We start from the raw sequence: 18,684 nt of genomic DNA, 5'->3' as shown, positions 1-18,684 counted from the left end.
TATAGTCACATGATATTCTTTATCAGTCTTTGCGTGACAAGTAAACGGGAAGAATTATCAGTATTTTCAAATTAAGAATAAGGAAACATATACATGCTTTTGTAGTTTGTCTTTGAATCGGAAATACAAGAAATATTAACTGTTAGTGACACAATTTTATTTAAAACCGACCACTTCTTCATAATTCCGATTTGGTTTCGTTTGATACAAGAGTATTTTTATTCATAAATGAAATATTTTTGACACCAGATGCATTAAAGGGATCTTCTCACGTTTTGGTAAATTGACAAAATTAAAAACAAAATGTTTGAGATTCACAAATTTTCGTTGTTGTTATGATATTTGTGAGGAAACAGTAATACTGTACATTAACCATGCTCTAAAATAGCCATTATAAGCGTTGGACTTTTACTCCAGGGATCAGTGATGCGAGCCCAGTTGGGGGTTACTTTTTTCTTTCTTTATTTTTGTTATTGGAGCTTTTTTGATCCAATGTTAACATTTATCAATATAAAGCATTTAATGACAAACATCATATTATACATGCAAAATTCTTTGAAAAGGTCCCTTTTACACGAAAATACAATATAACGGGGAGTACTCGTTTCCTGAGAATATACAAAGTGTTTCTCATATTAATTCGGACCAGACTGTGAAAAAGTAACGCCGAGTCAAAAGCTTTAAAGGAATGTTCATTGGGATACAATGATTATCTTTTTAAATTAAATAATTTGCAACCACGCGGCTAATTGTTTATCAAATAATCCATGGGAAACCAAACATATATACATCATCGGACCTAATCATTTTACGATTTATTTACTAAGTACACCACGTCTAGCGCGATCTCTGCCTTCTACCACGCATCACCTTGATGCAGCCCAGCGTGACAAAGACTTTCGTCACCGCGATAACCGTGGAGCGCGGTGATGTCGCCGTGGCGAATCGCGGTGATAGGCACGATCAAATATGTTGATAAGACTTCGCGTGCGGGCGTTATCGGGCAATAAATCTCACGGTGGACCACCGCGATCACGGTGGACCAACGCAGTCTCGGTAATTTGCGATGAAATGCAGGTACATTGAATAAACATGTACATTTTGATTATTTGTTTCATTTTTATGTAATACTTTATATTTAAATCGTCATTTGCTCCTCTCTTTTAATATTATTTTTACACTCTTTACATAACCATTTGAAAAGACTTAGATCGAGGGTGATTATAAGTTGCGTTTCATGCTTTATGTTTTGTTTCAATTGGTTTTCATGAAATTTCACATGTTTTAATTACAGGTTTGTGTTTGTTAGCATTTCGAAAATGTTTGCTCGTTCGTGTACATATACAGCTCGCCATCAATTTCATAAAAACACGTTACATGTTTTTTTATATCAGACGATTTTAGTGATTTTCTGTTTCTATTGTGACATGTTTTGATTTGCCAATATGTAGTAATTCGAGACATCGGCAGTAAGTATTCAATTCAGTGAGTTGTTTAATATCATTATCATGCGAAAAGATCATTTGTCATGTTGGCGAGTGACTTTTTGTATACCCGTGCTTTGTTTGTAACAAGTTCATTTTGATACATATGTAAGCAACATATACGAAGGAATGTTAACATGACGATCAATATTGTTTTACTTATAAAATTGTATAGATAAAAAATGTTGATAAGAAATCGCGTTGAATTGAACGAGTCATAATGTCACAGTGAGTTTTTTAAAAACTGTTTTACTTTTATTTCAGGAACGACCAAGAATATGTTTTTTTTTTCTGAAAATATGAACGTCACAACAACGCTGACGAGATTTTGTATTAATTATATCATAAACATTTATTAAAATACATAATAATGTTACAAATATGAATTTATAATACATGTATATCTTTTTATTGTACATGCCCCGATTTAAATCTGATTTCGATACATATTCTAAAAAACGTGAAAGAAGAAATCTTAACATTGTGAAATTGAATAAATCAATATTGATCACAATATTCCATGGGTTACGTTTCTCTTAAAATAAGTGACGAAATGAACTTGTTACTGAACAAAACAGGTATAGACACTCGGCAACATAACAACTGATCTTTTTGCATTTAAATATCACTGAATCGAATACTTACTGCCGATGTCTCTAATGTATATTCGAATCAATACATGTAACAATAGAAACGGGAAATCGTTTAAATAGTCTGATATCAAATTACGTGTGCATGTAACAGATGTATATGTAAATACTGGCAAGTTATACGTACACAAACGAGAAAGCGTTTTCGAAATGTTAACAAAAACAATCTTTTAAATAAACGTAAAACTTCATGCAGAAACTATATATTTACCTGTATTTCACCGCGAACCACCGTGGCCGCGGTGGTCCACCGTGAGATCGATTTCCCGATAACGCCCGCTTTTTTTGCGTGGAATTCTTAAGGACTATTTCGAGTTCCGTGAACGGGAAAGATCACAAATAATATTACTACGCAATGTTAGATTCAGCTATTTTAATGTGTTTTTGCTTTTATTTTATAAATCAAAGTCTACTATTTTTATTGCATCAGAAATAAATTAAATAAAAAAAATATTGTAGGATAAATAGAATACTATGCACGGAGTGTATATTGATGTAATCTAGAGTCCGTGTACTATGTTAGTGTGATTGTGTACTTAAATTTATCCCACTCGTCTCCGAAAGGCTTACAAGGTTCGGCAAGCCTCGTCATGTAAACCTTTCTTCACTCGTGGGATAAATTTAAGTACACAATCACACTAACATAGTATTCTCTATATCCTCTTAATAATCCATCGCAAACACACACACTCGTTAACTCGTCCAACGACTGCGTACCCAATGACCTGAATGACGCAATCAAGTGTGAAAAGCCCAAAAAGTAGTCCCTATGTTCTAAAAATAACTGGAATAATCCTTATCTAAAAATATCCGTGGAGAAAACCTTATCTTTTCTTTATGAGTCGTATTTGTTTCCTTAACATCATTTAGCTGTAAGATAAAACTGGTTATTTGCACACTTGCTCAATACCGGTTTTTTTTAACGAGTCATTCGCGAAAAATCGGCCAATTTTGTGAAAAGTCGGCAAATTTTGTTACTAAATATAGTAACATATGCAATAACCTTATTTATAAACATTAGTAGTATCGCGTACTTTTAAATCCATTAATCGGATATTTCTCGAAAACAATCAATCATCTATTAACCAAATCATATGGCATGCATTGTCGCATTCAATTAGGTGGTAGAATAAATAAAACATTGTACATATTTTACTTGTATTAAGTGTATGAGGATTGCTGAAATTGATAGCAAATAATGCATTTATGTGACCAGTTACCGCGTTAATGTCGTACAAAATTTCTAAATACGCAATGATTTTTACACTGATGCCAAAACTTATATCCCCGGGCGAAGGGAAACTTTCAATCACATCATTACATTGCATCAAATGATACGTATCTCTGTTTATAAAATAGAAATAGACACATGCCAGTGACTTCATTGTATCATATAGCTTTGCGATCTTAAAGTGCAATTAGTCATTTTGTTTCAGTTTCTGTAATACTATAAACGTATTTAATTTTAGAAAGGTGTGGTATTGTATTAAAAGAATGGCTATTTAAATTAATCTGAGAAGTATATTTATCGAGTAAGGAGTTGAAACATACAAAAAGGGCTCTTTTGTTGGATCCAACGTTATTGGGACTCAACCAAATCTGTCTGGGACGCAACGATTGTGTAGGCACCACCAGAGATATGGTGAAACTCTGGGAAACGTGCACACTGAAGTATCTACATTTATGTTTGATATATATTATGTGAAAGTATAAGTTGATATACTTGATATGAACTTCAGATGTTTACATACCTTAGCCCATTTTATTGCACGAAAATTGCGTTCAAGAAACTAATGAAGGAGGGACGGGAGTAATTTCGCAAAGGTATCAGCATACATTATTGCCACCAAACGTCTTTCAACGACTTTTGTGTTGTAGGGGAACCCATTACGCATCAATATAAGATTGACTCTATCGCCATTGAAATCGCTTATTATGTAAACACCTACCTGGTGGAAGGCAAATCGCTCAGTGAAATCCAGAAAAATGCCGCCCTCGAATTTTTATCCAAGCAATTCAATACTTTTAAATCGACTCTTGGGAACGACTGCGTAAACTTCCTATTTTTTTATACATCCATGTTGCTGTGAAGATGATTAGACAACCAAACAAACCACTGATTGGTTCATCCACTTAAGCAAATGATAAACCAATTAGGATATTATATTTATATATCCGAACAATTTCACCACACACCCTTCTTATCAAACTCGAAACACAATCGGAGAAAAAAGGATATCCCCATTCTATGATGATTTTTGCGTACTTCCGTATAAAGTTCTCTTCACTGAAGATAAAAAGGGACCGGGTATTCCCGGGTCCAAACCCCGGAAGATTCAGATGGGCGAAGCGGTTGACCGCCTGCCCGAAGGTACCGTCTTGTTGTCCGGACATGTCTAGGCCGTCCCGGGGATAACCAGAAGAGAATGACGCCATTCTGAAACACAGAAAACAATTGTTAAATACAAACAATTTACCGTTGCACTGTTATGGCCCATTCGAATACTAGAGGCATATCAGTCATGGAGTGTTTTTAAAAATGTTAGGTTTATATTTCTGTGGTAAATAACAGCAAATGGAATAAACAAAATAAGTTTACTATAAATCCTTCGACAATCTTCCTTAAACAACCATTTCAACGGACAAAATCAAGTTAAGCAAGAGCACAGTTAACTTCAGAAAACAATGTATTCAATAACGAGTATTACCCGAAACTGGTATAAGTGTCGCTCACTCAACACAACTATTTGCATCAGAATCGTCGAAACAATGTACTTTGCCACACCTGTCACCAATTAAGGACATATATGGTTGCATCATATCATTCGCAAAATAATGTATTGTAACGTAACTAAGTAACTCTATGGATACCCATTATATGTATTACAATTCTTTAAAAATTAGACCTGGCAACATGATTGGCAAACTATATGAATCCAATGGCAAACTTGAGGACACAACTATACGTATCCAATCCGTCAAAAGAATGCGCATTACAACACCATTTTTAATCAGCTCTTTTTGAATTATTTTTTCAACGGGACATGACAATACTTTACATATTTCCCATACATAAAGCATTTCAATTTATATTAAGAGTTGTAAAAACTCTAAGAAATTCTGGGACGAATATGTGCTTACAGATGCGACAATACTTGATTCATTTTGACATTTAATTTACTAATAAATTCTGGTAAACAGTAATGTGCTTAATGATTGTACAAAGCTTAGATATTTCAAACTTAACTAGCCGATTCTAGGACACAAATATTTGTTTTCTATTATCCATCAGGAAACTTGGAAACAATGTGTGAAATGATTATCAATACCTCCCTGGCACAAAAGTACAAAAGACAACTTCCGTTCCTGGGGCTGCGCGCATTTATAGAGTAAATAGGAGAAACTTTCATAGATTAGATAGTACAAACTCGAGTTTGTTGCCCATTTCTAATGACCTTGAGAATTCCAAATTTAACAAACCGACAAATTATTGTTATATTAAAGCGAGAAATATAATCGCGTATGTAAGCTTGATATTATCTTTTGTGTTAATAATTTATTACAAAATTGTGTATGTGTCACACTTAAAAAATCAGCAACAATTCAAAGATTTTCCGAGTTAGGAAACATTAAAGCCACATAAAAACTCAAAATCATTAAACATTTCGTTAAATATTTCGTAAAATTAAGTTAACCCATAAAAAGCAGTGTTCCTTAAAGCAAAAGCCAAAATGTCAACGCTAGATGTAGTAAGGTAACATAGATTTAACGAGATACAAAATGCTCGTTTTTAGTTTTTGTGTCACAATATCGTCCATGTGAATTTGCCGCGACGATATCCGAACATTTTCGCACAAACGCTAGCTTGGCTTTGGTTTGCGTTGGAAGTACGACGAAGTTCTCATGAGCGGCCAAAAAGCACCGAAGAAACAACTTGAAATGTTCGTATTGACAAACTGAAAAGTTTAAGTTCTTATTTATTGTGTATTGGATTTTGTATATATATATTTTTTTTAATTGGTCTGATGATATGGCATATGGTTAAGATTCGTAAAACAGAGATGGTGTTTCGTAGAAGCAAATGACCAACGACCGTTGAAAAGCCCGCAAGGCTATGTACCACACAAGGAAAATTACCAGGAAATGTTATCCAAGTGGTGCCAACACGACCGTATTCACTTAACCATTCTTCGTCGATATTATCCAGCCGGGAACATTTGTGCAAATCAGTCACACAGCGAGATAAAAATCCATATCGTTACTCAGGCGAGCATGCCACCGCAGTTTTGACGCTATGGATCGATACATAACTGGAAGCATCCCAACAAATATGGAACTCTCGACGAAGACATCTGATGCCTTCGTAAATATGCTAATCAAGGTGGAACAATCGGATACTAAGAATCTGGCGATTTGCGTAATGTATGCAATACTGGCAGTGTATATTGCCGATGCCGGCTATTGATTTAGAAATATACAAGTACCCGTTTTACAAAATCCATAGACACACCTTACGATTCTTATCAGTGATCTTGCACTTGTACGGATCAATACATGAATATTGAGTTTAATACTTTTGTTCAGGATAACTTATTAAAGAAAATAAACTTTATAATGTGTGCTAATTTAAGGATAATGTGCTTATAAAATATTTAGTGTACTAATAATGTTAGTCTAAACATATTTATTCAAACAATAATGCATATACATATATACGAAACATACACTATTAGTATACAATACTGATAATGTTGATACTGAAATACAAACCCTGACGCGATCAATTATAAATAATTAATGGTTTTTACGACGCTAATGGAACTCCATGCACAGCAACCTGATTTAGTCTTTAGAGACATACGTACACATAAGAAGTGCATAACACACGGGTAATAAGGAATAATATTTGACCATTTTTACAGCATGTTTACTTTACTGATGGGTTTACAATCGATTCCCGTTGGTTCTCTTTGATTGCCAGCATGATAATTTAATATATACCTCACCGCTTTGGCAAGAGTTTAGACGAACGCTACGATAACATTCTACTGTGCTATGAAAATGTTATCAATCTCATAGTATTTGGACAGTTGTGTAAGGAACGCTAAAACTGCTTTTTTAGAAACTGATTTGTTTGGTTAGTTGACATCTAGTTGAGTCCAGCCGACATTTGCATGAGTCAGGTCGACATTATGTACGATCAAGTCTTCCGTCGCTGAGTCCAGTTTTCATTCTGTTTGGTAGGGTTTGCGTTTTGTTCAATTTGCAAAAAGCGTTTTCAAATTTGACGTTTTGTATGATCAAGATTGTATTATGTTCAGTTACTATGACATCACTTTGAGTCAAAATGGCATAACGTTAAGTTTAGTTGACATAGTAGTGGGTTCATATTAGTAAATATGAAATAAGGATTTAGTTAAGTACGTGATTTGTTGGGTCAACAAGCAAGTTGGTGGAGTTAAGTTGTCATTATCCAGGGTAATCCTTATATTGGATAGTCAATTATCAATTTATTTAGCTAAAAGTGTGTTATGTTTAGTGGAATTTACTTAAGTCAAGTCAGTGTATTGTAATATTGCGTTTAAGAAATAACACATAAGGTGAATATAATTCATTGTTAAGCGGTAGTGTTTCTTAAATTCAATTTACAGAACAAATAGCCCGGTGGTAAAGCATTAGATTAAGTTATCATTATAGCACGGATTAAAGAATACTGTAAGACGTTATATTGACTGAAGATTTGAATACCGAAACACTACATCACACATCCTTTACTTGACAAAAATGTTAAAACCACTTAATATCTTCTACGTTTGGTTTGGTTTAACTTAATACCGAAATATCTTCATATGTGTCAACTTAACCCAACATAATGTTAACTTGACTCAACCTCATGCCAACGTCAACCTTAAATTTCATATGCAATCACTATTCAACGCAAGGACCGCTTTAACCTGTACTGGCAACACTCTTAAAAGATAACTATTTTCCATCTGTCATTATTTCAACGACACTCTTCTCAAATGAAAGAATGTCGTATTTGAACTGACCTGCAGTCAATGAGATATTTTAATGCTTATTGGATAAGTAACTCGCATGTTTTGTTTGTGAAATGTTTAAATATGTAAGAGGGAGAAGTGCATCACGTTCATCTATTAACATGTTTTTACTTCATTTTTGTTTGTTTGATGAAGTATTTGAATGATTATTATTGATTATCGGAATATAATGCAAATCTCTTGTAATTTTTTAATTGGTCGTTCGTTCAATAAATACATTTCCCACATAACAAAAGCGCATAAATAAAAGGCACACTCGATGTGGTATAACTCAAACATAACTTCAAGGGAGAGGCAACAATTGTTGTGCTTCTTTCAATAAGTACAAACTTAAATAACAATGCCTTTGTAAAAAAATATTGACTTCTGTTGATAAAATAGTTCATTACACTACATAACAACAATATGTTAACATTACATTTAAACGATATAAACGTGAACACAACCTTTAATATGAAAATGCTAGAGACCACCATAATTAAAAAACATAAAAATATACTATAGGTTTACATTGGACAGAGCGCAAAATGAATGAAGCAGTGAAGTCTACTTCAAATATTCAGAACAGTAAATACTCTTCCGCCCCTTTTATTAGATTTCAAAAACATCGAAACATATCAACATACTGCGCGAATATCGGAATCGATGTTATTGTCATAAGTTATTACCTCGTCACGCTCAAAGTATAACAAGAGGCCAGGTTGATTTATTGATCAGAGGCCGTAATATTATCAGTGATGTGAATTATTAAAAACATACTATGACAGTTATCCGTTGTCGATACCTAATTGCCACACTAAGGAGAGCAATAAATGTGTCCGAAACATTGTAACCAGATCTGGTGTTGCCTGTGCCAGGTGCTGTGCCAATTATTAACGGGTCTTTTCAAAGATTTCGGCATGCATTGAAGTTTTATATTTAATGCTTTATATTGATACATGAAAACATTGGATCTAAAAACCTCCAGTAAAAAAACAATCCTACAGTTTAAGAAAGAAAAATAGTAACTCTCAACGGGGTTCAAACTACTGACCTCTGGTGTTAAATTATATCGCTTAGACCACTCGACAATCCGTGCTCATACAATGAGTGATGAATTTTATACTGTATCCAAGCAATCCTCGTAGTATCACGAAATTTAACGACAACAACAAAACTCTCCAAATTATTCAACCGTTTCGCGTTTCAACGCTTTATAATTTTCAGATTTTTAAATCGTCAAAAGATGCATATAATGGATATTTTAGAGCAATGTTAATGTTCAGTATTCGTCACAAATATCATAACTAGAACGTAACTTTGCGAATCTGAAACATTTTTCTTTTCATTTTCTCAATTTACCTAAACGTGAAAAGGCCCCTTTTCCAATCGGAACATTGAAAGACAACATAACCTTTAAACGGAGTCGGAAGATTGAAAGACAACATAACACCATACCAATTCCGATCATATGTAATTTTTGACAAAACCTTTAACTTTGTTAAGCAATTAAGTCAACATTTTGCACTGATGAACCCTCGTAACCACAGCTTTTCTTTAGGAGAATTCTCAGTTGAATGCATAAAAGAATTAAAAACGTATGTCATGTGGCATCTGCGAAAGACCTCGACAATGAAAAAAGAAGTACAGTATTACAGATAATACGATGCGAATAACATACAGGTTCACGAGTAGCGACACAAGGCCTTAATATCCAATCTTAATACATAATTGTGATTTTTTAGTTAACACCAATGCTTTTCCTGGACAGGTTAATTAAACATATTGTATAGGGTGTTCTCAACGGAAAACATGTCCAGTAAATTAGCGTTATTTGTCATGGAGAATTCACTTGTATGTCTCACTTGATAGGTTTCATATAACCGCAAGCTCAAATGCTGCGTTGGCTAGTTAGTTATTCCTTTGCATGCTGGGAAATTTGTCGTCTGCTAAAATGTTGTCTGCTGAATTTTTAAAATTAGCATTTTCTACGATTTTTTTTCCAAGAATACTATCAGAATAGCAAACAGTTTGGATCATGATGAGACGCCACGTTTTGTGGCGTCTCATCTGGATCCAAACTGTTTGCAAAGGCCTTCAAAATTCGGTTTCAGCACTGGAAGAGTTATTCATAGTCTCGATCAATGGACGATGTCTTGATACGCATGTTCATTAGCAGCAGTCGTGAACAAAAAACACCAACAACAAAACAACTACAACAACGATGTGACACGTGCTTGGTGAGTCAAAAGTCTGAGTTTCGACATAAAGAATTCGGGGGATGTCACTTTCTTATTTATTGCGATATAGTTATTACTTAACTCTTTCAGTGCTGGATTCGAATTTTGAAGGCCTTTGCAAACAGTTTGGATCCAGATGAGACGCCACGGGATGTGGCGTCTCATCAGAATCCAAACTGTTTGCTATTTTGATAGTATTCTTTGAAACAAATCGAAGAAAATGCTAATTTTAGAAATTCAGCAGACGACAAATTTCCCAGCATGCAAAGGGTTAAGCAATGCATTTTGTTGATATTGTCCATTGCTAATTTTTTATGCAACGCTTTTATGTAGATTTGTTTTTTTTTGCAATCTGTACTGCAAATGATTTCATAGCATGCAGAACATATAATTTAACAATTTTTATGTCTAGTGGACTTTCCCATCCTTCTAAATTGGATCAATTTATTTCCAAAATTAGGGATGTCTAGTATATTTACTTCTATATTTAGAATATTTCGTACAAAAATTCCTTCAAGCGAACAGCGCAGACCCTGATGAGACGCCGCATCACGCGGCGTCTTATCTGGGTCTACGCTGTTTGCCAAAGCCTTTTTTCTAGACGCTAGGCATTCATGGGTTAATGAGAAAAATATTTTCTTCAAACGAAAAAAAAATCAAACCACACACTAGTAAATAATTCTTTTATCTTTATGAAGTGTATATGGCTTCATATTGAAAAAGTGTTATATGAAGATTTGCTTATTTGCTACTTTTTTTTTTCCCATCATATCAAACTTATTAAAATAGTATGTGACTCATTTCCCCTCAGATTCTAAAATGGTACATTGTGTAATTTAACAAAGACATAGCCGATATTGTAGCAGTCACCCCAGCACAACACATGTGATATTCATTAAACATGCCCCGCCCCCTTTTGAATAGAGATTAATCCCCATGGGGACTCGCCCACCTAACCACAATATTCAGATAACCACCCACGTTTTTTGTAACATATTGTTACATGTATCTCTTTAAAACATGTAACTTCACTGTCATATTTAAATATTCGTTTAAACAATACACCGTACATATGTCACTGTGTTCACTGAAATAATTGTTTCGCGGATACGAACTGGATTTGAATTGTAAATTAAGTGTGACATAAGGTGGTCTGTTTTGACCGAGAATGTTTCAACATTCCTATAGGGACTTTTCACAGTTTTCAAAACGACATCTTTCAGACACAATGTAAACAAGCAAAAAAATCATGAGTAAGAACACTGGTAAAAATTGTGTTCGTTTATGGATGATTATAATAAGAACTTGGAAAAATAATATTTGTAACATCGAAAAGGCATAACATGTTTTAACGGCAGAGCTTCCCCAGGAGAAGCAAAGTGAAAATGGCTTTGGCAACCTGTATAAAACCAGAACAACCTGCGAGTAACTTGCAGAGCTCATCAGTAACTAAGGGTTGGAAATGAAGCCTGTATAACTTAAATCTAGAAAGATAGGTATTTAATTTAATGTGACTTTCTTAGGGACAAAAGATGCGTCAAAATTCGTATGTAAGTGGTAAACGGTTTAATACCCGCGAATTACAAAGGTCTGCGTGGTGTGGTGGTAGTGTGTTTGGTTTTCCTATTAGAGGCCCCAGATTTGAACCAAAGGGAATGTACTTTTTATTATTGAGCCGTGCTCTGTGAAAAGGGGATTTAATACATGTGCGTAAAGTGTTGTACCAGATTAGCCTGTGCGGACTGCACACTTTCCGCATTAACTGGATTTTTGCTAAGAAGAGACTTTCTTTAAACAGAAAATATAATGCAAGTGGAAAGTGTCGTCCCTCATATAGCTGTGCAACTTCACAGGCTAATCTGGGACGACACATAACGCATATGCATTAAACCCCTTTTTCACAGAGCACGGCCTATATGTGTTTCCTTGTTGGAATAATTATTTCAAACTATTCCAAATATAAAAGTTATGTATGTTTATTCATGTTATGAGATTTAAAAATCAATAACACGAAAATCATTGAACATGTCACATTAACATATATATCTAAGATTTTGTTCGATTTAAGTCGGAACAATGAAAACAGTGCTACATTTTGAATTTGCAATTGCAAAAACAAAGTACAAACAACCAAACCTTGTCTTTATTTTTTTAGCATTAAAAATAGAAAACTGAGAGTAAATTAATAATTAATGGATATAGCGAAAGAAACATGCACACATATAAAATGAACGGATATATCTGATGATGTTCGTCGTCGTATGTCACCGAATGTCAAGCAATTAGAAGGGAATGCTAACTATAAATATTCCAAGATAGTGTTATCTGGGTCTAAATTTGGAATCATGCGACGGTGCTTAATCATTAATTGAGTATATTAAGTTCAATGGACTTTTTAATTCGAAATATTCTCGTGAATTATATTCATTTAAACAAGTATGGTCAGAAACCCCCCCAGCTGTAACACATCTGATAGTGCTGAATGCAAATAGTGACGTGAAACATAACATGAAATTCGCTATTGATAATGCTACCGAAGTGTCATTATTTATTTATAAAATTGTATGTTATTCATCCGGTACCGAAATAAAACTTATAGTAAAATTTTAATAAATTCAATTAGGCCTATACGTATCGATAAATAAGTATTCAATAAACATGTAGTCATAATAATTTATGTCGACGGTAAACAAACACAGTTGTTCATGAACATTTATAACATGTTTTTCGCTGATCTGCTTATTACATGACGACATGAGCGTTGTAAAAATACTGATAAAAAGAAATTTTATATAGTAATGCATACATGTATATGTTACTTTCGAAATGATCGTTGTGATGCGTTATTAACAAAATCGGATAAAGGCCCTTCATTTTTTTTTAAATATCACCAGAAATGTAAATCTTTTTAACTGATCGATAAACAACGATATTTCGAAGATTATTTATTACAAAAAATTAACACACTATTATCAATTTACATCAAAATACTAATGAATATTGACCCTTAACTAACTCGCAAACTATAGAGCGCCCTTTACATGCGAAACTAACTCGCCAACTGTAGAGCGCCCTTTACAAGCGAAACTAACTCGCCAACTGTAGAGCGCCCTTTACAAGGGAAACTTACTCGCCAACTATTGAGCGCCCTTCACAAGAGAATATTTTTTTTTGTAAAAAAAACCACCATAAGTCTCCGATTTGAAAATCTCGCTGTATTCAAAACACTTAACGAAATGTCGCTTAATATTATAATGGTATTGTATCTTGTTACAACGATTTTTTCCTTCTGTACCCGTGAAAGATACTTTCTCAGTTAAGCAAAAAACTACATGATTTCCGCAATTTCCAAAAGGAAGATTTTTTTTGTCGAATTCGTTCAAAAAGTGCATTATCAGCAAGTGAGCAAATAAAATGAGTACTGAAACTGATCATTTCAAGCCTTTGTGCATGTGAATAAGTATGTCAATTGGTTTGTGTAATTTATACCAAGCAATAAAAAAAAGTAACACTCACAATAATTCCCAATTGAAAGATTTCACGATGCGAATTTTCGCATCTACGGTTTTTTTGCGCAATTTTTTCTCAAATTGCTCTCTTGCCGGGAACATTTGTGAAAAAACCTCAGTCACAATGCGAGATAAAAATCCATAACGTTACTCAAGCGAGCATGCCACCGCAGTTTTGACGCTATGGATCGATACATAACTGGACTCATCCCAACAAAGAGGGAATTCTGAACGAAGCCATTTGATGCCTTCGCAAATATGAGTCGTGATCTGAGAAAACTGGGCATAATTCATGTGCGTAAAGTGTCGTCCCAGATTAGCCTGTGCAGTTCGCACAGGCTAATCAGTGATGACACTTTCCGCCTAAATTGGAATTTTGCTAAGAAGAGATTTCATTTCAACGAAATATGTCATAAAAGCGGAACGTGTCGTTCGTGATTAGCCTGTGTGGACTGCACAGGCTAACCTGGGACGACACTTTACGCACATGCATTATGCCCAGTTTTCTCAGAACGCGACTCATATGCTAATTAAGGTTGCACAATCGGATACTTAGATTAACATAATGTTGGCAAAACTCGCAGCGCATTAGGTCGATGCGGGTTGTTTCTTTAGAAATTAAGAAAAACTAGTAGGAGAGTTATGTATTTTTTTAAGAAACACCTAAAAATATTAGTGTTGATTTTTGTCAATGAGTTTGCAATAATAAGCATCAATAAATGAATATTATGTTGAATAAGTTTTTCAAGATAAATATAAAAAGCAAATAAACTTTATATGTTATAGTTGTTAAAGCATAATGTGATTATAAAACCAAAAGAAGACTAACAATTTGCGGGATGAAAACATACCCTGACACAATCACTTATAAATAATTAATGGTTTTTACGACTCCAATGCAGCTCCATGTATGGCAATCTTATCGAACATTCAGTCTCGGCAAGCAAACATCAAATGTGCATTAGACACGGGTAATATGGAATGATGAATGGCCATTTGTATAGCATGTTTAATGACTTATATGGCTTTACAATCGATTCTCGTTGGTGCTATCTGTTTGCCAGCATAATATATAGCTATACCTCACCGCTTTGGCAAGAATTGTAGCAAATGATATGATTCAGTTCTACGGACCATGAAAATGTGACCAAAATAATAAAATGGGTACAGTTGCTCATTGAACGTCCAGATGGACTTTTGTTGAAATAAATTGATATGTTTGGTTAGTTTGCATTTAGTGGAGAAAAGCCGTCATTTGTAGCAGTCAAGTTGACGTTATGTTTGAACAAGTTTTTTGTACGTTGAGTAAAGTTTTCATTATGTTGAGCCAAGGTGAAATGTTTACCTGTATATTTTTACCTGTATGAATCAATTGCTTTACATTTACAATGATTTTCAAACAATACAAAAGATACAAATTAGCTGGAAATTTACTTAGCTTCAGAGCGGATATCATTATAAAACCTTAAAGTTCAATGAAAATGATCTACAATGCGTCAGAGTGGGCATACATCAGCTGTAATAGTGAGCTTTAAAGTTTATAAATGAACTTCACACATGTCATATCTCGACATCTTTGTACAGCACCATGTCATATCATTTTTTCATCAACATGTTGTATGTAAAGTCGAATTTTTCCATTAATACGAACTTTTTTTAAGAAAGTCTGGCGGATATGTTACTCGGGGACTTTGGTTAATATAATTGTCGGTGAAAAAACTGTTTCACTGGCATACATTTAAAGAAATTTGTAAATAAAGTGCTAATATATGGGACAAATCCCTGCATCGTCGACTTTAAATAGCCATATTTCAATAAATCCTGAATATTAATAACCAGGATTTTTCTAACATACATGGTAATACCTCCTTTGCATGCACCAAAATATATTTTATTTCAAAAATGCCTTTAAACAATTATAGAACTGGATTTACTTAACCTACCGAAATTCTTTGAAATATAACGGCTACATCTCCTAGCATGTCCAACTTCTCACAGCATGTCGGGTTTCCGGGGGTTATAGTGTTGCGTCAAACGTTTATGTATATAACGCGTAGTAAATTAGACATAATTTTGAACATGTTCAGTAACTATGATACCAAGTATAGTCATCATAACATACCCTTGAATTCAGTTGATATATGATTTAGTCTGTTTGACATTGCGATGAATCTATATGACACTTGAAAAGATGGTATTTTGTTGGTATGACATTTGATTAAGTTAAGTTAGCATTTTTTGGGTGAAATAGCAAGTTGGGGAGTCAAGTTTTTATTATGCTGGGTTAAATTGACATTGTATTTTGTCTCACTGACGTACTGTTTAGTCAAAAGTATGATAAAAAATTGATAAGTTTAGTGGTTACTATTTCAGGTCAAGTAATATCATTTAATATTGCGTTTCAGATTCAAAATCTTCGGCCAAAATAATCCACAGTTGATTGGTATCGACTTTATGTTCGGTTCGTAGAACAGACAAGTCACTGGAAATGGAAATTGCATCTTTTACGTTATTTAGGAATATGTCTGACTTCAATACGTTATATTGATTTACGATAGTCATACCGAAACACTACAACGCATATCAATTACTTGACAAAAACTAACAACAACTAAGAATGTATAACGTTTGATATGGCCTAATGTCGCTTTAACTCAATCTGATGCCATTTAAACCCGACATAATGCCAAAATGACTCAACCTCATGTGAACTTTACCAAATATCGTGCAAAATTGACCCGATCTAATTCAAACATGACTCAGCGTTTTGAAAACTTGACTCAACTTTAAGCAAACTTGACCCAGCACTAAGTAAACTTGACTCTACATTATGCCAATCTGAATCGACTATATTCCAACTTGACCAAATATAAAGTCAGCTAGACCTAACCTTAGGAATAATCGACCCAACATAGCGATTGTTTTACTGAATGCAGTTTTAACTTAACTCAACATAATGTTAACGATACCGAACATTCTGCCAACGTCACACGGCCGCACTGCTTATTGGCCCAATTAAATGCCAACTTGACTTAATCTTATTGCAAGTATATAGTCAATCCTGACCGAATATAATACCAGTTTGAATCAAACTACTGCCATATTGACTACAGGTAATGCCGTTTTAACCCAAAAGGCTTAATCGAATGTCAACTTGATCCAACACGATGCCTGTTTTACTGGGCCCAATGTCGTCATGTCTATACACAAAGCCATGTTAATAAACATATCATAAGGACCAAAACAAAATGTTTAAAAATATAATTGATTCAACTGAAAGCCAAAGTGAGGCCACCTTAGCCAGTTGTTGCCAACAAAATCACTCAACTGAACGCCTTCATGACTCGATGTAATGTCAATTGAAAACGCATATCAATTACTCTCAACAGAAGCAGAAATAGCTATCTAGTAATCAGCAATTCATTGATCCACTTAAAGGTATTTGTTCACAGATTAGACATTTTTGAAGTGGCATTAAATGTCTTAAAATAGTAGATTTTTTACGGAATTTAAGTGCTCATTTTCAATTACAAGAATATATTTTAAGAATGAAAAACAAGACAAGAGAAGAAGAGTTTGTACCAAGAGGGACTCGAACTTGTTGTGCCCATTTGACTAAAATGCTATTGCCAAAACCAATCCAAGATGCGTACTACACTACGTTTTATAAGAATGGCTTACAATGTAAACTTTACACGAGTTGTAACGAAATCTAAAACACAACAGGATCATTCGAAATTATTTAATCATTTCGCGTGTGTAATACATTTACTTTCATATTTAATATGAATTTCAAATGATGATAATTCAATTCCGATCACGTATTTTTCATATGAGTATACGTCCTAAGTTTAATAGTTGTCTTCCTGATTGTTGTCTTACTGCGCTTCCTGATTTGTAGTGTTATTTCACGTTTCGAATCTGTGACACAGCGTAAAATGCTGGTCATTTCGATACAAATGTGAGATGTGAGAGAACATGTTATATGGCATTGCTGTATATTTCTTATGTTATATTCTCCAACGTGAATTGTATTAATATATATGAATAGATGGTTTTAAATGAATAAGAAAAGATCTGCAAATGTAGTGTCCTCCACACGATTACATAGAGGATATTTGTTGGATCCGGTGGATTATCGATTTTAATTCACGAGTGATCATAGAAAATAATATTTTCACGAGTGGCGCAGCCACGAGTGAAAATATATGTTTTCTATGATCACGAGTGAATTAAAGTCGATAATCCACCGAATCCAACAAATTTTCTTTTTATTTAATGCATTTTTCACAGTTTATAAACATTGTTCAAGAGTTTAACTAACGAATTTTCCTGGGATAATGACGTCATTTCGTCAAAAAAATGACGTCATTTCACAGTAAACAATGAAAATTATCGATAATTCTCACTGATAATTTTCACTGTTTGAAACAGTGAAATTATCAGTTTTAATTCACTGATATTTCTCTATAAACCACCGGAAAGCATTAAATAAATTGACATATTGTATTTGATGAAGTCAACGGCAGCTTTTCAAGTTTTTGAAATGGGTCGTTGATTACAAACACAACAAGCTGCATACGTACAGTTTAGCTTTGATAAAATCTCCGACACTTGTACTTAATGCGTGATGTGCAATTCATAATTAACTAATTTATGTTTAACTTTAAACCTTGACAGGTCACAATTAAGAAGTAAATAATTTACCATCTTTCATAATTTTACGAATATTCTTCTCAATTAAAAATGTCGTGTTTGCATTG

The 18,684-nt window shown here is 33.9% G+C and overlaps 1 protein-coding gene across 1 annotated transcript in view; it reads right to left on the bottom strand.

Annotated features, from left to right (window-relative positions):
• Nucleotides 1-18,684, bottom strand: part of LOC127838695 (voltage-dependent calcium channel type A subunit alpha-1-like) — a 144,187-nt gene that overhangs the window by 101,812 nt on the left and 23,691 nt on the right. Inside the window, exon 2 of the mRNA XM_052366578.1 lies at nucleotides 4,374-4,571. Coding sequence (XP_052222538.1) covers nucleotides 4,374-4,571 — 198 coding nt within the window. The remainder of the gene's footprint in view (nucleotides 1-4,373; nucleotides 4,572-18,684) is intronic.

Source organism: Dreissena polymorpha, chromosome 7, assembly GCF_020536995.1.
Source record: "Dreissena polymorpha isolate Duluth1 chromosome 7, UMN_Dpol_1.0, whole genome shotgun sequence".
Classification (NCBI taxonomy): Eukaryota; Metazoa; Mollusca; class Bivalvia; order Myida; family Dreissenidae; genus Dreissena; species Dreissena polymorpha.
The sequence above is the reverse complement of the archived record's forward strand: the minus strand, read 5'-3'. Positions and strand labels throughout refer to the sequence as shown.